We start from the raw sequence: 24,392 nt of genomic DNA, 5'->3' as shown, positions 1-24,392 counted from the left end.
TCCTCATCCCTGTTCCACGTGTAAATGAGGGAGATCCAAACTCACAGCTCTGCAGTGTATTGCAGATTTGTGTTCTGTAGGAGGAAATGATGGAGTGTCACAGAAATCGCTGCTTTCTGCATTTGAGAATCCTGTCATTTCACACACTTTGGAGTTCTGGTGTCACCTCAGAAGTCACTTTTTTTTGCAAGGTAATAAAACTCTGTCCAAACAGTGCTGGAGCTGTAGAAACCAGAAAGCCAGGGAACAAAATGCAGAACCACTGTATAGGATTACAAAAGCATTATTTGATCTCTTAATATCATAAGCGATTTTGTCCAGCTGGCAATTATTGTTGTTTTTTAAATTACAGATTATGGCACTGCACCTTATTTTTCAGAGGTCAAAAAGAAATTTTAAGCCCCCTTTGCCTCCCACTGCTGCAGATAGTCACACGTGACGTCCTGGCACAGTTCCATATAGATCATATACCATCAGCAGCTCTCCTTCCTGCACCCTGAGCTAACTCAGTGTGGCACAAGTAGCAGATTGTGAGCCATCATGAGCCCAGCTCCTGTGTGCCAGGCTCATGGGCTGTCCTGCTTCTGTCCCAGTCTGTCTCCTGCAGGTTGCACTCTAGCAAATGCCTGTTTCTTGTCCTCTCTGGACTGACTTGAGGTGTCTTTGAATCCTTCAGGGGTCTGTGGTTGTGCCTCACAGCCATGATTTCACCTGGAAAGCTGAGCATGTGCCCCAGCTGTTACCCCTGACTGTAACTCAGCACACACTGGCACTTTGCTGGGGGAGATAAAGTACTTCAGACTGGTTTTCTCACATTAATCTATACTCTTTCTCTTTTTGAGTCAGGTGGCCTGACTTATTAGGCTTTATCCTATTCCAAGGGAAAGGCAGCTGTAAGGCCTTACAGCACTGACAGACCTGACAGGGCTTAGAGCTGCCAGGGAAAATGTCACTTGCACTTCTTAGTCACTGGGAAGAGAAACACCAAACCTTTCTGTAAAGGGTGACTCTGGTGGTGGCGTTGGTCTCCTGGTGCCAGTCCCAGGAACATCAGACACAGGATGCAGCCCATCCTGTGCCTGCCCTTCGTGGGGCTGAAGGCAGGAGAGCTCCTGAATCCTGCCAGCCCACACTGGTTCAAAGCAGTGACCTGGAGAGTTTCCCTGCAGACGTGCACCAAGCCCGAACTGACAGCAGCATGTTCATGATGGGATTACTCGGCAGCACTCAAGATGAAGGAGCAGATGGTGCTGATGGGCGAGCGGGGTCCTGAGGTACAAGATGGGATTTTTACCATGTTAATAACAAGACAGCAAATCCCACTGTGCTCTCTATTAGCCTGGAAGATGAGAGTTCCCTGCGGACCTCCCTGTGACCCACAAAGGTCTGGCAGCACTGGCCTCGGGAGGCTGCAGATGCCTCATTTGTTCTGCTGGTTCTGAGATGCAGCCACTGATTCGAGTTTGGGCAGTCTGACCCTTCCCTTACTGCCCGTGCCCTGGGAAGCTGCCTAGGATGTCAAGTGTTGGAATACAGAGCTGGTGTGGTTCTGGGTTAAAGCAGAAAGGCTGCTGTGCAATCTGGGTGCTTGGAAGTGAGCTGGGCGTTTGCTAGTTTAGAGCTCAGGGAGTGCTGAGCATGTTCAGAGGCAGGCAGGAGCTTCAGCATTTGTTTGTCATTTGTAGAATCCAAGTTACTCTACAGTTCTCTGACTTAGGGAAAAACTTTCTCTCTTAGAAGGCTTGCAGATCCCACAAACTTTGCTCTCAGCTTCATTTAATCTCCCAGGATCCCTGCTTTGGCTGCTACATTCAGAGCCATTCTGAACTGTGAAAAACATTTCTAAATCCTTTTTATTTATACTTATTCCAAATTGCCTTTATTTTCCCCTCTTTTTTCTCCTCCCCACAGGCTAATTATAAAAATTGCTGTAAACATTTTCTGGAGATGGGATCTTCCTATTTATCTAAACTTTCTGTTTGTTGTTTATGTGCTATTTCTTCCAGCATCCCCACACTTCACTCTGCTGGTTGGGAAGTGTGAAAGCTATTATGGTAATAGGGAGGGAAATGATTTTCTGCTCTCGTAGTGCCAAGAACACAGGAATGGCTGTAATTCATCTTGGATGCAGTCCCTGCTGCAAATGCACCATTTTGCTTTAGCTTTAGTCCCCCTGCACACACACAGAGATTGGTTTTGCTTGGCTTAGGGGTCAGGGTTCTTTAGTTTCCTCCAGGATTGGCTCTGCTGTGCAAGTGGGTTCTTCAAGGCATTTCTGCTGCCTCAGGAAATAGTGAAAATAGGTGAAATAGTGCCTGGTGTGCTCCTTCCCCCCCTCCCTTGTGGCACCAAGATGTTAATCTGATTTACCAACAAACCCAAAGGCAGAGAGAAGAGGAGGTACCCACTGCTGTTAGGGAGACTTAAAAACCAACTCGGTACTCACTGCACATTGCATTAGTGTGTGATCAGCTTTGTCATGGGGAATAATTGAAATGAACATGGATCGATATCTAAATATACATTAGGGTGTATTAAAAGGCTCAGAACCAATGGCCTGTTAAAAAGGAGGTTATTTCAATTCCTTTCTACACTGTCTCACAGTTGAAATGGTTTACTAGAGTATGGCAAAACCTGCTGAATAATCAAAGTATGATTATTTGGGAAGAATTGTGAATATTCTGCCAAAGCGTGGTTCCCTTTCTGGGGTCATATGGAAACAAGTTGGGATTTTATCTTTACAAACTCAGAATAGGAGCAGTATGTTATTCCATGCTGTTGATGGGTGACTGAAAGAGAAGGTGTGGGCTGACAGAGTTTTGGAGGAGCGTGCAGCACTTCCAGGGGTGGATCCCATCTGCTGTGTGTTTGTGCAGCATCACATCCCCAGGAAGTGAACTGGCAAACAGGAGTGAAGCTGGTGTACCACACACCGTAAAGACTGTAGCTCTGTTAAACAGGAGAGCCAAACACAGCTCAGGGAAGGTGCTGACGCTGCAGGTTCAAAATAAATGGTGTGTTTCGTCCTACTGCAAAGCTGAATGAAGTGTTGAAAAGTGAAGCTGGTGTGTACTTTGTGTGTGCAAAGCCCCACAGCTGTCAGTGCTGTGAGGAACCACCGGGCTCTGCGGGTGCTGCCAGGGGCTCTCTGTGGATGCTGGTGTGGGGGCTTTCAGCAGTGCAACACAGAATGAGCAATCTGTGGCACGATGGGCTCGTCCCTGCCCGGCTGCGGGGATGTGATGGCTGCAAATCCCTCGTCTCCCCTCCCTGCGCTGCACTTGTCCTTTGATTACAAAAGGACAGCTCTCGAGGGATGTCGCTGTGCATTTTCCTGAAATAAAATAATAGCTCTGTGTTTTGTGACCCTGGAACTTTAGGTCCTGCCAGATGCTAATGAAGCGGTGGAAAACATCCAGGGCCTGGAGCTCGCTGCGAGGCACAGCTGTTTGTGCTTGGTACTCGCCGGCTCTCGCCTCCTGCCCCGGGGGTCGCGGCAGCGCGGGCGGAGCTGCCCGGAGCTGGGAGCAGGCGGCGTGGTGTCCGTGTCCCAGAGCCCTGCCCTGGCACCACGGCTGTGCCCTGTGAGCCCTGGCACGGCTGGAAAGGGGCAGTGTGGTGTCTGTGCCCGGGAGCCCTGCCCTGGCACCACAGCTGTGCCCTGTGAGCCCTGGCACGGCTGGAAAGGGGCAGCGTGGTGTCTGTGCCCGGGAGCCCTGCCCTGGCACCACGGCTGTGCCCTGTGAGCCCTGGCACAGCTGGAAAGGGGCAGTGTGGTGTCTGTGCCCGGGAGCCCTGCCCTGGCACCACGGCTGTGCTCTGTGTGCTGCCTGCAGCCCTGGCACGGCTGTGGGAATGCGCTGCCGCAGGGACTGCAGGAGCAGCAGCAGCTGGGGAGGAAGCGAGGCTCTTGCACTGACCTGATCTCAATCAAATCCACAGCCAGATCTGGCCCGTTTATTCATTTGCTACTTCGAAAAGCAGCTTTTGAGGTGCAGAAAATAGGAGGTGCTGATAAAAAACCAGCGTTTTAATTTTATGTTGCTCCCTATAGCAGACCTTCTTATCCATTTTTAACATCTCCAGTTCCAAAAAATGCCTGGGGTATTTTACCGCCCTTTTAGCATAGGTTAATTCTCCCACAGGAATACAGAATTACAGGGAGAGTGGGAATATTTGTCTGTGGCATCAATGGAAAGTCATTTCTGACGGCTACGGCCATGGATGGCCACGATTTGAACCAGCCCAGCTGGCTGCAGTGAGGGGGCTTGGAAGGGCTTCATCCCAATTCCCTGTCTGAACAGGGAAGAGCAGGGACCAAACACGGAGTGTGGGTGAGCAGGGAGGGGGTCTCAGGGCAGAGCAGGACTGAGCAGCCTCAGCTCCTCCAAATTGCAGTGACCATTATTGGTCAATATTGGTGTTTGGATCCCTTGTGTAAGCCCTAGTGGATGAAAAGTGCTGAGAACCTCTGTTGGCAGGTGAATGAGTAGCCAGGTTGTCAAAGGTACTGCTTTCAGATAATGCACTGACACTGTTATCAGCACTGACAGGACTTTTTAGGAGAGTAATACTGACAAACTAGGTTTCAGGGTCTGTCTCACCTGCTTTATATCTCTTGTGTGCACATATAGTAGGAGATGTTTAGTCAGTGGTAAATGTATTTATTCCATCTCACTCTGCCCATGAGAAAGATACCTAGACCTAGAAAAGGTACAGGGAATGATGAAAAGGATCTGTGGAGACATGCACAGGCACAGCCTACCTACAAAAGGAAATTTAATAGTCTGGGAGATGTGATATAAGGGAGACAAGAAAAACCTATAAAGTCATGATATGAAGATGATGAGAAGCAAATTATCCTCTTTTGTTGGGACAGGATACTGTGAGACTCCCACTTAAATAACCAGACAGCTGTGTAAAGCAGCAAATTGAGGTGACTTTTTTACTTCTGTAATGACAATCTGAACCTCACTCATCATTGTATGGAAACATGAAGCGGTCCAGGTACCCGTGTGACAATTCATGTCCATCTGTGTTAGTACATGTGTTACTGAGGGCACATCTTTGGGCTGGAGATCCCTGACATTGTTTCCTTGTGCATGGTGAAGCACAGGATGCTGGGCCAGATCTGGCTGCCTGCAGTGGAAACACAGGAGGCTGATTATATCCATCCTTTAGTTTGTAACTTGATATTCACTCCTCCGTGGATGCACAGAGCTGGGAGGTCTGCAGCCAGATCAGTGTGTCTCCTTAAAGCAGAGCCAGGGAATTGGGAAGTGTTTCTGAACAGACAGAAGAACAAACACTCTGACCAGTGACTTCCCGGGATTTTCTGTGCATTAGCTTAATTTGGGAGTGGTGGTTGTTCTGTTGGGTTTGGTTTGGGGCTTGTGGTTTTTATTCCTTACAGATGTCTTTACAGATGTTATTTTAAAACATGAGCGTGACAGCATCACAGCTTACCAGGGGTGTTTGTAGAGGGGGGGCTGAGAAAGAGGGACCCAGAGCGAGTCTGGCTGCTGAGGACTTGCTCCGGTTCCACGGCAGCGTTACTGCAGCTGCTGAATCGGAAAGGAGATATTTGCTTTATGCCTAAGAGGCTTTATTGTTTCTAAACTATATATAGTGCTGTAATCTTGCTTTCGATGGGGGAGGGCATGGCGGGACAGCCTCCAAAGCATCCCCGCCCTGCCTGGTGGGCGAGCGAGGGGTTAACGCGGGGTGCGGGGCTCTCGCAGCGGCCAGGCTCATTGTCAGAATAATGTTTAGCCAGGTGTTAATCTGTGTCTGGAGGGAAGCGCTGGAATTCATTATTCATCCCACTGGGGGAGGTCACGGTCCTGGGCGGCTGCCAGCGCCGGAGCCAGCCTCCAGCTTTACTGACATGTGCCATTTGTGATGAGGGCGGTGAAGTCCCCGTGAGCAGCGGAGCTGTCGGGCAGCCGGGCTGGCAGCGGCGCCGAGCGCTCGGCAGCGAGCGGGGACACGGGCGGGGACACAGGCAGGGACACGGAGAGGCAGGGGGACACGGGCAGACAGGAGGGACACGGGCTGGGACACGGACGAGAGGGACACGGAGAGCAGGAGGGACACGGGCAGACAGGAGGGACACGGGCAGGGACACGGAGAGGCAGGGGGAGACACGGGCAGGGACACGGAGAGGCAGGGGGACACGGGCAGACAGGAGGGACACTGACAGGAGAGACACGGGCAGGAGGGACACGGAGAGGCAGGAGGGACACGGAGAGGCAGGAGGGACACGGAGAGGCAGGAGGGACACAGGCAGGCGGCAGGGACACGGGCAGGGACACGGACAGGCAGGAGGGACACGGACAGGAGGGACACGGACAAGAGGGACACGGACAGGGACACGGACAGGCAGGAGGGACACGGGCAGGCAGGAGGGACACGGGCAGGCAGGAGGGACACGGACAGGGACACGGACAAGAGGGACACGGACAGGGACACGGGCAGGCAGGAGGACGCTCCGCGGCACAGCGCCGTCCCCGCCCCTGTCCTGCCGCTGCCCTGAGGGCTGCGCTCCCCTCCCCGCCGGCTCCTCGCTGCTCCTCAGCGCCGCGGGCTCGGGGCGCTTCTCTGGCGCTGACCGAGGGCAGGAGGTGACACCATGATCAAGTCGAGCTGGTTCTACGTCAAGTTCAAGCATGCCGAGAAGGTAAGTCCAGCCTCTGCTGCGGCCCTTCCCGGGCACTGGTGGGGCTCAGCTGCTCCCCTTCCCCTGGAAGTGTCACCGGGAATTGTTTTCCTGTGGCTCTATAGATGAGGCTGTGCCCAGAGCTGGAGCAGGCTGCAGATGTGGCAGCAACTTCAGCACGGTGCAGGTGGAGGGGAAAAGCTCAGGTCTGGTTCCTCCAGTGCCGTGTCGGGAAAAAAAGAAAAAACAGAGATGGTAGAGATGTGTTTGCTTTGCTCGTGTGGAGCTTGAAAGGGAGGAATGTTTCTTGTTCTGTGGAGCTCGTTATGAGTTGTGACCTGCTTCTGCAGGAGGTCAGTTGTTTCTTCTCCTTTAGTAGCTAAGTATTTAATTGTCCATAATTATTACTGGAAGAAAGAAGTTTTATTGATCAAAAAGTAGCAAGATGTATTCAAGACTTTGGTGTGGGGTTTGCTGTGGACTTTGCTGTATTTCCCATTACACAGAACAGTGTTTTCTGTGGGATTTTCTTTACACTCAGCTCCCACTTTATCTCGCCTGTGCCTTGGTATGGACGCCTGGGGGAAGGAGAGGAGTGGGATGGGGAGAGAGGATGGAGCGGGGTTGCACAGGGACCTGCTTACCAGTGGTGCATTTTCACTGGAGATCTCCTGGAGGGTTTTCTGCCCCAGCTTAGAGGCTGATTTCCAATAGTGCTGAGGTGCAGGCAGAATGTGAACGTAGCTTTGCTGTTTCCTTAATCCAGCAAAATAGGGAAAAGAGCAAGACAACTTTTTATGAAAATACTAAGCAGCCTTGCTGTCTGTTCCCTAAACATCCTCGAGCAGCTAGCAACTTGCTCTTCGTAGAACAGAGGGAAAACCCATGCATGTGCTGTTAGTCTGAAATTTTCTATTCTGGCAAATAGTCCCACATTGATTTATTTCTTGTCTTTGTGCCTCAAATTATACTGCACTCAGTGAAAGCATATATATTTCATTTAACAAAAAGCATATATATTTAATTTAACAAGATTGTCCTATCATTCACCCCAGGCTGCAAATAGCATATTTAACAGTCTCTGATGTAACTGTTCCGTTTAGTTTGTTTTGGGCAGTCTTAAAAAGGCTTCAAAATCCACTGTATTAGGCAGTTACTATCTTCTTGATGTTTCTCTGCAATAATTCTGTGTTCTTTGAAGTTATATCAGACCTATAAACATCTATAATTAAGCAAATCACCTCAGCATATTTAGCATATGGAACTTCCTGGAAATAATCTAAGGCAATCACCAGTTATTCCCCAGTGGGTGAGGTTGGCTATTTAAAATGCATGGGGATTTCTTTTTCCTCTACATTTTGTGATTCAGTTCCTTTTTTTTTCCTTTTTTTGACACCCCTTGCATTTGATCCAGCAAGCCCTGGAGTCCCTGAGCAGAGCAGATAATGTTCCTGCTCTGCTGTCACCGGGTGATTCTGTGGAGTGTTACATAACCTGTCATACCAGTTTTGTCAGAGATAGATATTTCTGAGATCTACAACCTGGGAAATTTGCACATGGATGAAATCCAGGAAACCCATTTAATCTGTATACTTACAGTTACTTGTGCCTTACAAGACTTTCTTGTGATCCACCAGGGCAGGTGCCAAGTCTGTTCATCTGCTGGGGGAAAAGAGCCCCAAACCATAATGCACACACACAGGAAGGAAAAACCTGGAGTGCATGTCTGGTCTTTTACTGGATTTCATGTGTGATAAGGGACTGTCAACCCTTTGTGTTGAAGTGGGGGTTTCCTAATTGAAGGCTCCTGAGAAGTTTTAGGGTTGGCTGTGTGGGAGAGCTGTACCCCCTTGCTGAAGGCAGGATTTTGTGTCAACGTTCTTGTTGCAGCTGGGGCTTGGCTTGTTCTTCTTTAGCTCCCAGCCTTGTCTGCCTGTGAAAGTTGTGCTAGTGTGGCTTAGGTGTGAATTGACACTGAATTTATTAAACTGCTGCAGTTCTCTGGCTGGACACTCTGGGTACACGCTCAATGAAACAAGTGTTTCTGCAGCAGTGCAACCAAACTGGCTTAAAAAATCAGGTCAAATTCTTTTGCAACTCCTCGGCGTTGTCATGGTCTTAGAAATTGGGTTTATGTGAGCTAAGCTGAAGAACCTTTGAAATTCTCAAACCAGCTTTTTACAGCAGTTTGTCTAAGTGGATTTAAAATCTCCCTTGGAGATGCAGTTTCTCCTCTTCAGCTGACATGAGCGTGGGCTGCCGCAGGAGCAGCCTGTCTCCTGTCAGTGCCCGCTCCCAGCTGGGCACTGTCAGCAGAGGCGCCTGTGCAGCCATGGGGAGGTGATCCCACCTCCACCTGAGCTGGTTTCATTCCTTTTTTGTGCTAGCTTTGTTTGCAGGCAGGTCAGTGTGTCCCAGTTCACCACGAGGGTACGGCCCTATGGGCTGTGTGTACCTGGAGGAGCAGAAAGGACAGTGATGTCTCTTCTGGCAGCAGCCTGTGAAACCCAAATTAATTTAAGTTTGCTCTCCTCATGTGGAAGTGTTATATAATCTCTGTTTAAGGGAGGTCATTTTAGGTTAGGAAGAGTTGGGTCTGTGCCCTCCTGTCAGTGCAGTATCTCAGTTTATCAGAACTGGAGCTGCTCTTCCTGTGTGTGCTGACATTGCAAAGCTCCCTCTTAATTCTCTTGTAAAGAAGTTCATTGACATTTTTACTGGCTGGCTGGCTTTGCTGAAGTTGACATCCTTGCCTCTGGCCATCACAAATATTTTTTTTCTTCTTCTTCTGGTTTACTTCAGAAGATGTTGATGTCTGAAGACCCCACTTGGATAAAGCATATATATTTATAAACATGTCAGAGGTAACTGCAGGAAGCTTGTATATTGTATAGTCTTGCTTCCTATATAGATTGTCAACCTGTTTTCTTCTCTTGGCATCACTGTGCTTTCCTGCCATAAAATGTTCCGCTGGTTGTGTTTGGATGCTGCTCATCCTGGGTTGATGATGTTAATGGTTTTGATGCTGCAATCTGGCTTTGAATGCTGCTAATCCTCTGGGTTATCTACAGAGAGACCTGAACTGTGCTGGTGGAACTGGCCTGAGCCTCAGGGACTGAACCCTCAGGGGTCTTCTGGGATCTTCCAAACTCACCACATCCACCTGGAACTTTTGACATGTCTTAATCACTTCATTCAAGTCATCTGCCTGCTTGCTCAGTGGCTGGTTTGTACTGGTAGGAAGTGGTCACGCATCTGTGGCTGCAACACAAAGCCTGAAAAATGGTCACCCTTTATCCTGAAGACATGTTGGAACTGGAAACAGGAGAGAAAGACATTGGTTGAATTGATGTACTTTGGTGTGTTAGTTTGCTCAAGTCATCCAAACAGCTTTTTTAAGTTGTGTAGACAAGCACGATAAAACCTTTTCCCAGCAGCACATTTTTAGTTGTGATTAAAATAACCAGATAATAAAACTGACTAAAGCAGAAATGTCCACAATTTCATCTTGAGTCTATTATCAAGTTAATTGCTAACATTCTATAATACAGAGTGAAAGGAAGCCTACAGGATAAACCCCCAAGTTTCTATGTTTACCCTTTCAAAGATTTAATATAAGGTCATTTGGCCGTGAGCCACTTGGACACAATACCCATATTCAGTCTGAGTGCATTTACACCAGAATTAAGATTCAAAGGCTTCATGTGAATAATATTGCTGACACCAGGAAATCAGTTTAATCTGAAGGGGGAAAGAAAAAAGGCAAGCTCTTGGAAAAAATCTGTGAAATTCTAGAAAGTGTGGGAGACGTGTGGAGGGAGGCAGTGTGAGTGGGCAGTCTGGCTTCACGTGTTGCTGCCTGGATCTAAGGGAGCTTATGGATGAAAATGGAGGACTTGAAAGGTTTTGCTTTGTCCTTGAAAAGTCCTGTCCCTTGTTTGAGGTTCATTGATAGATATTGCTGAACTGAAGCTTAATTTTCCTGTTCTCAGCAGTGCCCAAGGGAGAGAAGTGCTGTATTTCTAGCTAGAAAATTAGATTAAAACACCTACTACCTAGATCCAGGGTACATTCATTTCATCCTCTCTTGTAAGACTCTCACTACTCTGAAAGGCAGTTTACAGTTTTGACAGCTAAAATAAAAAGCCTGAAGGACAAGCAGCCACTTTGAATGTTAGAAGGGCTTCATTTCCAGCAGAAAGATTTCAATTACAGTCATTTTCCTCCAGTAAGTACAAAGAGGTAAATGGAACCCCTGTTTCAAATGTTAAACTCACAGACTACATTATTACCAGTTGTACTTTGAAAGTAAAGGATAAAGCCCATCTAAATCAAAGCCCTGGTTCCAAATGACTTTTTAAGAGTATGATGAGGTCTGCACCCGGTAATTCAGCCACTCTGTGCTGAGCAGCACAGAGCACATCAAATGTGACTTCCATTAGACCGTGCTGCTCTTGCGGGGGATCCAGGCAGGAAGCATCTTTCTCGACAAGCACTGAGAGTTGCAACTTGAAAGGGCTGCTCTGCAGCTGGAAATTCATGAGCTGGCTGTATTTTTAGAGAATTTAGGGGTTTTTTTCATCCCTGACTCTGCTCGTTATTTGTCTTGTCCCCTTTAGCAGTAGTTTGACAAAGATTTGGTTATTTATCTCCTGTGTGGCACAACCTCTTCTCCTCCCACTCCCCACAACAAGGTTTTTCATCCCAAAGCACTTCCTCCCCTTGCTGGGGTAGGGAACACCTTTCCATAAGTCCTGACAGGGAAATGTGCACAGTGCTTGCATAATGCAGTGCTCCAAAGAGCCTGACAGCTGAGGTGACAAATCAGCCTGATGACCTGAGCTCCCCAGAGCATTCATTCTCCCTGGAATGAACCTCCCAGAGATGTGTACCCCTGGCTTGCTGGGGTCAGGGATAACTGGGTGTGGGTGACTTTCTGGGCCAGAGCTACGCCCAGAGGCACAGGGGCAGTGCAGGGAGCCAAGCAGGCTGCTCCCAGAGCAGCTCCCTTTCCACTGGCACTCAAACCACCCTTGCCTGGGAGGTGGGAACCCACCTGCTTCTTCACCAAAAGTGTTTGCTGGAGATAATTGTGCTGATTATATTTATTTATCTTCGCTACTTCTTTTCCTCATTGCCGTGTAGAAGGATTTCTGCAGGTGTGAAATCAGATGTTACTCCTTAAACTGATGGGGGTGATCAGCAAAGGGTTGTGTTGTCCTGAATTACTCAGCACAGACACCTGGTTTACTATTTTTATCACTTTTAGCTGCTAAAATTTTTCAGTTTTTCCTTTCCTGCCTATGAATAGTACAAGTTTGCATTTTTAAAATCGTGTTGCAACTGTGACTGACAGCATTTTTGGGAAATGAGTGAGATTTGTCATTTTATATTCCTGTGAACAGAGATTGGGTGTAATCAAGGAAAACAGATGTAGGAATTTAATTTACTTGTAAATACAAATTACTACAAATCATAAAATCATGGAATGGTTTGGCTTGGAAAGGTCTTTAAAGCCCATCCAGTGCCACCCCTGCCATGGGCAGGGACACCTTCCACTGTCCCAGGCTGCTCCAAGCCCTGTCCAGCCTGGCCTTGGGCACTGCCAGGGATCCAGGGGCAGCCACAGCTGCTCTGGGCACCTGTGCCAGGGCCTGCCCGCCTCACAGGGAAGGATTTTGTCCTAATCTCTGAGCCAAATGTGCCCTTGTGCTTCAGGAGCCTGTGCTTGCTTGGACTCAGCTCTTCCCCTGCCTGGCTTGTTTGAGTGGCCCTGTGAGTGCCCTGTGAGTGCCCTGTGAGTGCCCTTTCACCCAGAGCTGCCTTGCTTCGTGTCTTGGCCTTTCATGCCTGCATTTTGATTTTCTCTGGCCTTTCAGTGAACGCAAGGAGCTTGCCAGTGGTGTCTGCAGCCTGCCCAGCTGCTGTGCCTGGCCCGGGGCTGGCAGGGGGCTCAGGAGGTTCTTTCTCCTCCCAGGCTCGCGGGCTGGGTTGGGCTGGAGCACAGCACCAAACACGGCCTTGTGCCTGCAGGGCCTGGTAACCCCAGTGAGAGGCAGGCAGGGCTGGGGCCAGGGGGAGGAATTCCATCCCTGTGCAGTCTCCAGCCCCAGAGGGGTGGGTTGGCTCCCCCGGCTTTCATTTGCTCCTGGGCTGCAGAACCAACTGAAGTACATATTTATTTACTTATTTTGCCTTATTTATGTATTTGCTCATTTATTTTGACTTAAATGGATCTTTCTTAGTTTGCCAGTTCTCGGTGGTTGGTTCCTGTGTGCTTTTGGATGAGGGTGTTTACCTAAGCTGTAAAATCTTTCTGATTCCTTTTCATGCTGCACATTGAACATTTGCTGGTTGCTTTTTGCTCTAAATCAGCAAGGGCCTCTAAGTTCTTTAGGCTTTCCTGGGAATATGGTAGAGATATAAAAGGCCTTTTCTTCCTTGATGTGGGGCAGTGTTGCATGCTGTGTGTCAGGGTGACTCAAGGGCTGCTCCTGCCCGGGCAGGTGCTGGGAGCCCGTGGGACTCACAGCATCAGGAAATCCAAGCACCACCCGCTTTCCCCTTGAGATTTCTCACAAAGGAGTCACTGGAGCAGAACTATTTAAGCATCTCAGTGACACTTTAGGGTCCTCCCACTTATAATTGGGAATATATGCATTTTTTTTCACCTGGAAACAGCTTCTGGACAGCGTTGTCTTTAATATGGATTAGCATCTAGACCTCAAACTTTTCCATCTTTAGTCCTTGTTTTTTGCATATTCTTGTGAGACTGAGAAGAACTGAATACTGATGGGAATAGTCAGTGGTGATAAAATAGCAGGGAAAAAAAAAACCCTGTTACATTCTTCTGATGTAAATTTTTAATCAAATGTATTTTCTTCTGTTAAGCAACTTTTACAGCCCACTGCACAAAACATACAACCAAAAACCTTTGCACAATGAACTGCATGTAATAGGCCAGCAATGCATCCATTACACATTTTAGGTCTGTAATGCATTTAAATCCATTTTTGTGTGCATGGTAGTGTAGCCTTCAAAAGATAATTAGAATTTGCTTGGTCTTGCCTTCGTAGTTCCTTAAGTTTTCTTCCAATTGCAATGCTTTGGAAAGCTTCATTAGAAGTGGTCTTTTCTGTAACTAGAAGGAAATGCCATTTTGAATACCTTAGGAACTTCTCAATACATTAAAAACCTGGAAGTTTTGTATCAAAATTTCTGAAATGCTTGTACAGCCACAGCGAGCACCGTCCTGCAGCACAGCTGGGTTGAGGCATTGGTGGATGACAGGAGGTTGTAACAGCAGTGATAATTACTTTAATTACATTAAATGACAGTTGTCCATCTGAATAATTGGAAGTGAGTTTTATGTCAAGGTGTGGATGTAGCAGTCCCTTTTACAGGTGACCAGACTCAGCTCTGCCATCACCCTGTGTGTGTCTTCTGTGTGAGGGCTCCTGCCTGGAGCCCCTCATTTACAGCCCAGCTCCTGACTCCTGCTGCCATCACCTGCTGTCATGTCAGGGTTCCAGGCAGGCTTTTTCCTCAATTTCAGCATCCCTATGTGGAGTTTGCCCTCCCTGGTACAGACTCCAGCTCCCCTCTGGGATCTGCCCAGGCCTGCTGGGCTGGACTCGCTGACTCCCGCTCGAGGTGTGATGAAAACGCTCCTGGTTCAATGCTGGCTGCAGGGAGGACACCTGAGCAGGGCTGTTCTCTGTGCTTTGATGAAGCCACAGACTGCCTTGGGTTCAAAGGGACCTTCAAACACATCCATCCCACCCCCTGCCTTGGGCAGGGACACCTTCCACTGTCCTAGGTTGCTCCAAACCCTGTCCAAGCCCCTGCACACTGGCAGGGATGGGGCAGCTTCTCAGGGCAAGCTGTGCCAGGTATGGGGAAGAATTCCCTCCCAGTATCCCATCCATCCCTGCCCTCTGGCACTGGGAAGCCATTCCCCCTTGTCCTGTCCCTCCAGACCTTGGAAATTGTCTCTCCATCTTTGCTGTGACTCTTTCAGGCACTGCAAGGTCACAGTGAGGTTTCCCCAAAGCTTCTCCTCTCCAGGTGAACATTCCCAGCTCTCCCAGCCTTCCCTCCCAGCAGAGCTGCTCCATCCCTCTGCCCATCCTGGTGCCTCCTTTCTGGGGTTTCTGTGGGGTTCCTCCAAGCAGGGGCTGCTGTCCCCACCATGCCAAGAGCTTTGGACTGCAGGGGTGTGCAGGAGCAGCCCGAGTCCTGCCATGGCTGTGCCCGGTGAGTTGTGCCCAGGGGTGGCAGCAGGAGGTGCTGGGGTGTCCCCAGGGACAGGAATGTGCTCCAGCTGCCTTCCCTGGGCCTGCTGTCTGGGAGGGATCCTTGGGGTGGTAAGGAAGCAGGCTCAGGCATTGCTGGGCACACAGAAATGCACAGGGATTCTCCTGAGCCACTGTTGGGGACCCAACCTCTGCCTCGAGAGCCTGTGGTGAGTTTAACTCTGTAACCACTAACGGGTAGGTACTTGATGGATTAATATTCAGGACACAGTAGTTGAGAGAAACTGGCTGGGGGGATGTCACACACAATCTGTTCTTTTTGAATCCCTCTCTGTTTTGAAGCTAGATTCACCAATTCTGTAGATGGGAAGGAAAAAAAATTACAGGCTTACTCTGATTTTTAAATTTTTTATTCTCCCCTCCTGGACTTCATTTGCCTGAGGGCTAGTTCTGCCCTTTAATTATTTAAGAACTGGGTTTTGTTTACAGTTTGTAATAAAACTGATAAAAGATTAACAAGGTGCTTGTGAATCATTTTAAGCAAATTAAAGCTTTGAAAGACTTACAACTGCAAATATTTGAAAATTGTACAGCAGAAAAAAATAAGAACAGACCAGAGCAGATAATCAAGTTATTGGATTTGTTTGGGAGAAAAAATAATCTTGTTTGCAATCAGATGTGAGAGCAGCATTGTCTGCTCAATGAAAAATTTATATGTGCTTTTAAAGCAAATTTGAAGACACTGGTTGTATGAAAGAGCACCAGGCCTGTTAAAATCCTGTTTTATTACAGTGTGGGGCAGGTGCAGGGACAGAGCATGGGGTGGAGAGGGGATTCTGAGTGGGATTAGTGTGCTGAAATTCACTTTAACAGCCGTCCTGGGCCAAAGCACGGGTGCTTTACGCTGTTTTTAGGGACTCTGATGACCTCCCTAAAACAGTCCTAATGAAATGATGAACTCTGAGCTGATTTCCATGCACAAGTGAAATCAGGGTGTTTCTAACTCCATTTCTAGGCACAGACTTTGGGGTTATAATGGATATTAACATCAAATCAGCAGCATATTGCTCAGTAGTGGTGTAAAAGACTAATCAGTTAAAGACAAGGGAGCATCCTAAGGATGGAACAGGGAACTTTGCAGTGATGGAACAGAAATTCCTGATTTTCCTGAGCCATGGCCTTGTGCTGCTCTCGTCATTCCCTCTCCAAAGACTCGCAGACACTGAGGGCTCAGAGAAGAAATGCAAGGCTGTTCAGAGGGTGGGACTGCCTCTGTGAGGAGGAACTGAGCGAGCTACAACCCCTCAGCTGGGTGGGTAAGGAAAGGAGACGTGACAGAGGTTTGTGAATTCGGGCAGGACACCAGGGGGATGGGAACTGTTCAGTGCCTGCTGACACAAGGACACGGAGATACCAAAGAAGTTGGTAAGAGCCCGGCTGGAGGAGAGCAGGAGTAGGTGGTTCTTTGGGAAGGGCTTGGCCAGTGCAGCTGGGTGTTGTGAAGGAAACTGTAGATGCTAAAAGTTTGCATCACTTGTGGGAAAGTGGGCCAATTAATGGAAAATAAATCAATGGCTTGCCACTGAACAGGCAGAAACCCTGTCAAGAGCTCAGTGAGCTGCGAGTGACTGCTGGGGGAAAGATGTAGGCATATAAATAGAGAGAGAGGAGTATTATATGTACTTCTCCTATTTTTATTCTCTTCCTTTGGACACCCATTTATGGCCACTGTTGGAAAGAGGATGCTGAGCAAGCTGAGCCTTTGATCTGGCCCTGCACAGCCATTCTCTGTTCTGGTGGCACTGGGGCAGCTCTTTCTGAAACAGCTTGTCCTGTGTGATGGCTGCTGCATAAAACACCTTCTAAAACACCCACCCAGCTCTGCAGCTTTGGATCTGGCTGTGGTTGTTACCTGCAGACAAAGGCATGTCACACAGTGATTACAGCGTGGCACTAATTGCTGGATTCATCATTTTTGCTCAAAGTGCTCTGGGTCTGGGAAGGACTCTCTCTGTGCTTCATTTTCTCCAGCCATAAGATGGTGTGAAAGTATGAGTGTTACCAAGTATTGTCATGCAGCATTTTGGAAAGAATTCCAATGCTCTTCTCTGGGGCCATTGGACAAGGCACAGAACCAAGAGAAGGCAAGCAGCATTTCCATTGTAGTGTCCCCAGAAAAGTTTGAAGATAGGTGAATTACTGCATTGCAAAGCTCTTCAGCACCCCACTGAAAAATCAGGACAAACCTTTAAGTCTAAATTACATTCACAATTGAATGAGGTGACAGGAAACTTCTGGGGGCAGATGAGGAGAGCTGGAGTCTAATTAAATGGAGTAATTTTATTCCTTTGGGGATGAGCTGTGAAAGCCAACACGGTAACACAGCAGGTTCAAAGGTCTGTGTGTAGGTCCTAATCTGCTTAAAAGATGGGATTCAATTTCACTGCCTGTATCATAAACTTGAGTTCAGTAACTAAATAGTTCCTTTCTTGAGCATCCAAATATAAACTGGGAACGAAGGCAGAGGAGCTTAAAGGAGGGGAATTAAGTGATGCCTATGCACAAATGCTGCCTATAGCTCAGTGACAATCACAGAAATCTTCTGCAAGCCCTGTAGCTGCTCTTTCTGTCCACCCTCTTCAGCTGTGTGGCAGCTCTACAATACCTTGGTAAAGTTGTGCTTCAAGGCAAACTTCATCTGTGGCTCTCAGCAATGGTTTAAACATCTCCTTTCCCCTATAGCTGATGTTTCTGTTTGCTGTGCACGTCTGGAAATGAATCCTGAGCAGCGAGAGCTGGCAGAGTGGTGGTGCTGAGCCCTGTGTTGGGGTCCCCATCCCAGGGGTGCACGTGGCTTGCATTACTCTGTAGCTTTATTCAAGCTGGATTGTAGCTTCCAGTGTTCTACACAATACAGATGTTGGAGATGAACAGATAGTGCTTCTATTTCCTTGTTTAGTGTTCTGTCATTTCTGTGTGGTGATCAATCTTTGTTCAGCCCTCTTGAAACTTTGCCTGTGTTTGTTGTGTTCTCTGTGATTGTCAGTGATCTCCTTTAAAAGCCCAGGATCCATTCCATCTGGTCCTAGGAACTTACTTGGCAGCTTGCATAGCAAGCAAGAGCTGATTTTTTTTTTCTTCTGTGAGTGCTAGTTCAGAGAAGTCAATTCATGGCTAAAAAGATTAAATCCCTAAATCAGAAAAGCTGGAAAAAATACAACAATGGCAACTCTGCCAAGGAAGTGCTTCTTGTTGGATTAAAAAAAACTTATGACAAGTTGAAAGAGAGAGATTTGGAAGGGTAATTCAATTCTGTTGTCAATCCAGGAGAGTTAAAGCTGGAGCTGTGTTAGAATACATTGCCAGCACTGCCTGGATGGAGAGAATCAGCTGCTTCTCAGAGCAGTTTTGTGCTGGTTCCATTCTGCCTCTGTCTCATGACTTGGTTTGGATTCCTTGACCTGGGTGTCCCTGAGGTTCATCACCTGCTGTGTTCTGTGCTTCCATGTGCAGGTTCCCTCTGAAATAAGCTGTGTCTGCAGCAGAGGGGACACAGCAGTGGCATGAGGAGCGGAGGGGTCGGGCTGGCAGGTTTGGGGAGAGAGGCGCCCTAGGGTGTGTGGGAGGTGACAGGGACACCTCACCCTGCCAGGCAGTCCCCTCCCTCCTCAGGGGCTCTGTTCTCCCCACCAGGGCTCTGCCTGCTGCCAGGAGAGAGCTGTTCTGCTCCTGGGGATGGCCCTGGTGGGTGCCAGAGCTCTGTGTTGTCCTTTGCTCCTGGAGATGGTGGGAGGCCTTGGGGGAAGGCAGCCCTTGGTGCCAGGGAGAGCCCTGCTGCTGGCTCCTGCTCCTGCTGTGTCTCACCAGCTTCCCAGACTTTTTTCTCCCCCATCCATGTAAAAAGGGGGAAAACAAAGACAAGCCAAAATCTCCTCCCTCCTTGGCTTAAGGTTCAGATTGAAGGTTTTCTTGTTTTTGCTCTTTGCAAACGAGCTCATTCAGTGCTTGAATATCACTGTGGTGTGTTCATGAGAGAAACCGGGAGCACAAAATCCATTTTTCTCCTCAGCACAGACAGAAGATGACAGAGAGAGATCTGGGTCCTTCCACTGTCTGTGGAGAGAGATTACTGAAAGAGGTGCTGTTTTTGTGACCTCAACTAGTGGTCACTCTGAGACCAAAAGAAGGTATAAATCTAAATCTGTAATGAATCTAAAAATATTAGATATACTAAAAAAGTGTTCCAAAAAGTGCCTTGGCATAGTGCCCCAGAGATTTTATAATGCATTTTTCTTGCCTTGCAGGTTTGTGTGGGGTTGAGAAATGGTTTAACATAAAATCTCAGTCTTTTCAAAAAGACACCTCTGTTAAAACCAAATCTCTCCTGGCCTTGGGCAGTGGACTGATTACATGGATATCTTACATGTTCATGAGGAATATTTAAAACCATTAGTTCTGGCTGTCTGATGGGACTGCCTGCCCTGGGAGGTACCAGCAGCTGATTGCTGGAGGGTACCAGGGGGAGTGACCTGTGTGGGGGCCTGCACACGGCAGGGAAGGGATAGTGAGAGCTGTTTTAGGAATTTGTGAGTTCAAAATCAAAATCAGGGTAAGCTTTCCCTTCTCATTCTGGGCAGCTCAGATTTGGATCCTTTCTGCTCTAACTTCAAGCATGTACTAGGTCTGAATTAGGGATCTCATCTCCTTAGGGTCCAGGAGGACAGAAATGAGCCCGCTCCAGGGCCTGAATGGCTTTTTGAAGGTTCTTGATTTTCCTTGATAGTGCAGCAGCCCAGGCAACGAGGCCTCTAGGTTAGTTTTTTAATTTAAACACACTTGTTTATAGGTAGGTGAAATTTGGCATCTCTGTGTAAAAGGAATATTTTAAATTTTCTCCATGTCTGAAGGGTGATCAGGTTTGGAATGTTAGAGGTGCTGGGGTGCTCAGCTACTGTGGGGCACAGCTCGTCTGCCTCCAGCAGGAAGGAAGTGTCTGTTCAGCTATTCTGAGTGATCCTTGTTTGTGAGAGTGAACAAGCACCTACAGATGTTCCCTGACCACGACTCTGGCAGCTTTACACTTGCTTATGTTGTTTTTACCCAAAGTGGCTCTTGGAGGGCCCTGGGAAAGTCAGAGCCCGACCGCAGCCACGCTTGGCCTGCCCTGAGAGCTTGGCAGCTGCAAGGGCCTTACAGGACAGGCTGCTCACAGCACTGGGCAAACACAAAGCAGCAAGTCTCCAGGGATGGAAGTGCCTGCTGCAGCTGTGGTTTGCTGTCCAGCATGCACAGCCAGTGGCAGGGGAAGCTGGCTGTGCTGGCAGGTCACCCAGGGCACATCCTGCCCTCCCTCCTGGCACTCAGCACGTCAGGGGACACTGAGCTTGGCACCTCTCAGACCAGAGGTGTGTGTACATATAAATATACAAGGAAATGTGTCAGCTCTGCAGTCCAGCATATCCATTGCTGTCACGTTTTCTTCTTTCATCCTCTTCAAAAGTCAAACCACAGCCTGTGTTTCCACAGCCATTTCTGTCCAAGAGCGGAGTCTGTGTGGAACAGCCAGTGCTCAGTACTGACCTGGGGAGAGTCCCCTGCACAGCTGCAAACTGATTTTATCATGGCTGCAGTCAAAACTCAAAGATTTGTCTAGAAGTGTCTGTGTGTGGGCACGTTTATACATGTAATGTAATCCTTGTAGGGCTGAACACTGCACAGTATTTAATGTATAATTACATTAGACATTTAATACCTCTGGGTCTAAACACAGACAGACATGGGCACAGCACTGATTGGATCTGTATGATTTTGATAGATAGTCTCATATTTTTCCTTTTTGGAATAATTCACTGAGGAGTATATAAGAAAACAGCAATAGCCTTTAATTTCCTTCAATAATCCTGGCTCCCACAATCAGTGCACTGAAAGTCAATGTGTCTGGCTGGAAGTGCACTGCTAGGCTCTTGTGTCACTGCCTCAGGAGCATTGCAAAGACTGGGAGATGAGAGAGCAGCCTGGGAATTCCATGGAAACCTTTTCTCAGATATGTTTCTGGTTTGTGATGGGGAAATTTTTTGCATAATTCTATAGATCTTCTTAGTCTGGATTAGGATTTAGCTAAAATCTAAATTGTGGAGCAGCTTCATCAGGATGTTTGCTTATAGACAGACCCTTGTAGTTCACAAGACGGATGAAGGAGTTAAGCTTTAAGGGATCAGTGAGAAGCAGATGCCCAGATTCCTTACGTGATACTCAATTACACCAAGCTGGTATTTGCATCTTTTGGAGTCTGATCTGGTGTGGGGTGTTGGTGTGCAGCTCCTCTGGCTTCACTGTTACCTCAAGTCTGGTTAATGAGCCAAAGCCGTGCTCACTTCCCAGGGCTTTCCTGAGCCTGCCCCAGACCTTGTCCTCATTTTATCATTTCCTGGTGTGGTCACACAGGGCTGTGACACGAGCCCAGCCCAGTGTGCACTCACAGGGTGACACAGACAGTGGCAGCCAGGCAGCAGCAGGTCAGTGCCATCGTCTGAGGAGGAATTTTTGATGGAAGAATAATGATATCTTATCCTGAAAGACCCTAGTCTGTCACGCAGCTAATAATCTATTTCTAAAATGAAGTCAAGACCTCCCTCAGCATGTAAGAGCAGCAGTGTAGAAGCCTGAGGGACTTGCACAAAGAAATGTCACAGGCTGAAGGCAAGGGTGAGGTTCTGCCTGGGTGCACAGGGTCGTGTCTGTCCATGGCAGACTCTCCTCACAAAAGAAACACGAAGGTGGCTGTGCTGTTATTTTTCCCCTCACTAGATCAACACTTGAGCAAGCTCAGGAGCAGGCAGTGTGGAGCACAGTGGCCTCCTTCCCTGTTGGAGATGAACCCATTTCTGCAGCTGAGGCTGTGTGTGGAGGTGTCCTGTCCCACCAGGAGCTCTGCTCCGGGTTGGTGCTGGCTGCGCTTCCCTGACAGATTTCCCTGTTGGAAAATGGCTTTAAATTAAATAGGTATCAGCTTGCTACTCTGAGAGCTGAATGTCAGTGCTAATAAAGCAGAGGCTCCATCTTTCCCAAAGGACCTTTGGAATCAATTGAGAGCTGTGTCCCCATCCCCCTTTCCCAGCGGGTAAATGTTACTCCTGTGCTGTGCCACTGTCCTCACAGCAAGGGACACCGCCAGCACCCCGTGCTGATTGACAGCATTGCTGCCAGCACTGCAGGAGAGGAAGTGACCTTAAACTCTGGGGTTGTGGGTCTGTTTTGACTGTAAGAAAACACTCTTTTTTTCCCTCTCTTTTTTCCCTTTTTTTTCCCCCCCCCTCCTTTTCTTTTTTAAAACACTGCCCTGCCATCCTGGCTTTCTATTCATCTCTATGTATTTTTTAAGGTCTTAACCCCTTCCTGCCCTGAGGTAGGAATAGATAAGCTTTGAAAGCAGCTCAATGTAGTTTGTTTAAAACAAAACAAAACAAAACAAAACAAAACAAAAAAGAAAAAGAAAAAGAAAAGAGAGAGACTAAAGCAAGGAAGGTGACCTTGCAAAGTTGCCTGTAGAAAAAGATCTCTCTTATCATAAGCCTAAAGTAATTAGCTTTATTTTTGGTGTTGCCTTATATGAATTGTTCATGCATCTCAGCTGGCTGTGGAAATGCCCAGTGACAGCCTGAGAGTGCTTTTCTGGCTGCCTGGCCCTGCCTGTGAGCACCTGTGTCAGTGCAGGAGCTTGCTCTTCCACGGAATGTGCACTGAGCCCTCTCCCCTCCCACAGGGGAACGCTGGTGCCCTCTCTGGGAAAGGCTCTGTGGTCAGGGGCATCCTGCATCACTCAGCACAGGAGCTCAAGGCTACTAAACAAGAAATAGTAATGTAAGAATTTGTCACTGTCACTATCAATGCAACGAATTTTTCTTGCCCATTTTACTATTAAATGATGATCATGCTTAAGGTGGCAGGTGGGCAGAAAGGATCCCTGCCCATTTCTGTTCCTCTCTGTAGGCAGCTGAAAACTCCTGACTGGCTGAGATGAGGCTGCCGGTGGTGTTGGCAAAGCCGTTCCATGCAGTGTGGGCAGGGTGCAAGGAGGTGTTTTCCCTGGGAGCTGGCTGGAGTCCTGCAGCTCCTGCACGGGAGGAGGGTGAGCAGCAGGGGCTGCTTGGAAATGACTCTGCTGACGTGTCTGTCGTGGGCTGCTTCTCTTCCCTCAGCTGCTGCTCCATGCTGCAGTCACTCCTCAGCTCTGGGGGCAGTGGATTTGCCTCCTCACCTCCCCCAGAGCACCAACCCCAGTGCCCCCTGCCCTGTGAACAGCTGATGTTTCCACCCAGCACAGGCAGGAGCCATCCCCCAGCCAGGGGACTGACCCTGGGGAAATGTTCTGATGGACACTGTGAGGAATGCTGTCCCTGACTGTTCCAGTGACACTGTCAGGAATGCTGTCCCTGACTGTTCCCATGGACACTGAGGAATGCTGTCCCTGACTGTTCCCATGGACACTGAGGAATGCTGTCCCTGACTGTTCCCATGGACACTGTCAGGAATGCTGTCCCTGACTGTTCCAGTGACACTGTCAGGAATGCTGTCCCTGACTGTTCCCATGGACACTGAGGAATGCTGTCCCTGACTGTTCCAGTGACACTGTCAGGAATGCTGTCCCTGGCTGTTCTAGTGCACACAGTGAGGAATGCTGTCCCTGACTGTTCCAGTGACACTGTCAGGAATGCTGTCCCTGGCTGTTACAATGACACTGTCAGGAATGCTGTCCCTGACTGTTCCAGTGACACTGTGAGGAATGCTGTCCCTGACTGTTCCCATGGACACTGAGGAATGCTGTCCCTGGCTGTTACAATGACACTGTCAGGAATGCTGTCCCTGACTGTTCCCATGGACACTGTCAGGAATGCTGTCCCTGGCTGTTCTAGTGCACACAGTGAGGAATGCTGTCCCTGACTGTTCCCATGGACACTGAGGAATGCTGTCCCTGACTGTTCCCATGGACACTGAGGAATGCTGTCCCTGACTGTTCCCATGGACACTGTCAGGAATGCTGTCCCTGACTGTTCCAGTGACACTGTCAGGAATGCTGTCCCTGACTGTTCCCATGGACACTGAGGAATGCTGTCCCTGACTGTTCCAGTGACACTGTCAGGAATGCTGTCCCTGGCTGTTCTAGTGCACACAGTGAGGAATGCTGTCCCTGACTGTTCCAGTGACACTGTCAGGAATGCTGTCCCTGGCTGTTACAATGACACTGTCAGGAATGCTGTCCCTGACTGTTCCAGTGACACTGTGAGGAATGCTGTCCCTGACTGTTCCCATGGACACTGAGGAATGCTGTCCCTGGCTGTTACAATGACACTGTCAGGAATGCTGTCCCTGACTGTTCCCATGGACACTGTCAGGAATGCTGTCCCTGGCTGTTCTAGTGCACACAGTGAGGAATGCTGTCCCTGACTGTTCCCATGGACACTGTCAGGAATGCTGTCCCT

General features: G+C 48.5%; 1 protein-coding gene across 8 annotated transcripts in view; it reads left to right on the top strand.

The window, feature by feature from the left end:
• Window positions 1-24,392, top strand: part of AUTS2 (activator of transcription and developmental regulator AUTS2) — a 777,204-nt gene that overhangs the window by 249,909 nt on the left and 502,903 nt on the right. Inside the window, exon 1 of one of the 8 annotated variants that reach the window (XM_063402379.1) lies at window positions 6,428-6,679. The exons of the other annotated variants lie outside the window; for them this stretch is intronic. Within the exon in view, the coding sequence (XP_063258449.1) occupies window positions 6,632-6,679 (48 nt within the window). The 5' untranslated portion in view covers window positions 6,428-6,631. Of the gene's footprint in view, window positions 1-6,427; window positions 6,680-24,392 lie in introns of those variants that run through there. 8 annotated transcript variants of the gene reach the window in all.

This window comes from Prinia subflava, chromosome 8 (genome assembly GCF_021018805.1).
Source record: "Prinia subflava isolate CZ2003 ecotype Zambia chromosome 8, Cam_Psub_1.2, whole genome shotgun sequence".
NCBI lineage: Eukaryota > Metazoa > Chordata > Aves > Passeriformes > Cisticolidae > Prinia > Prinia subflava.
This window is presented reverse-complemented; position numbering and strand designations above follow the sequence as displayed.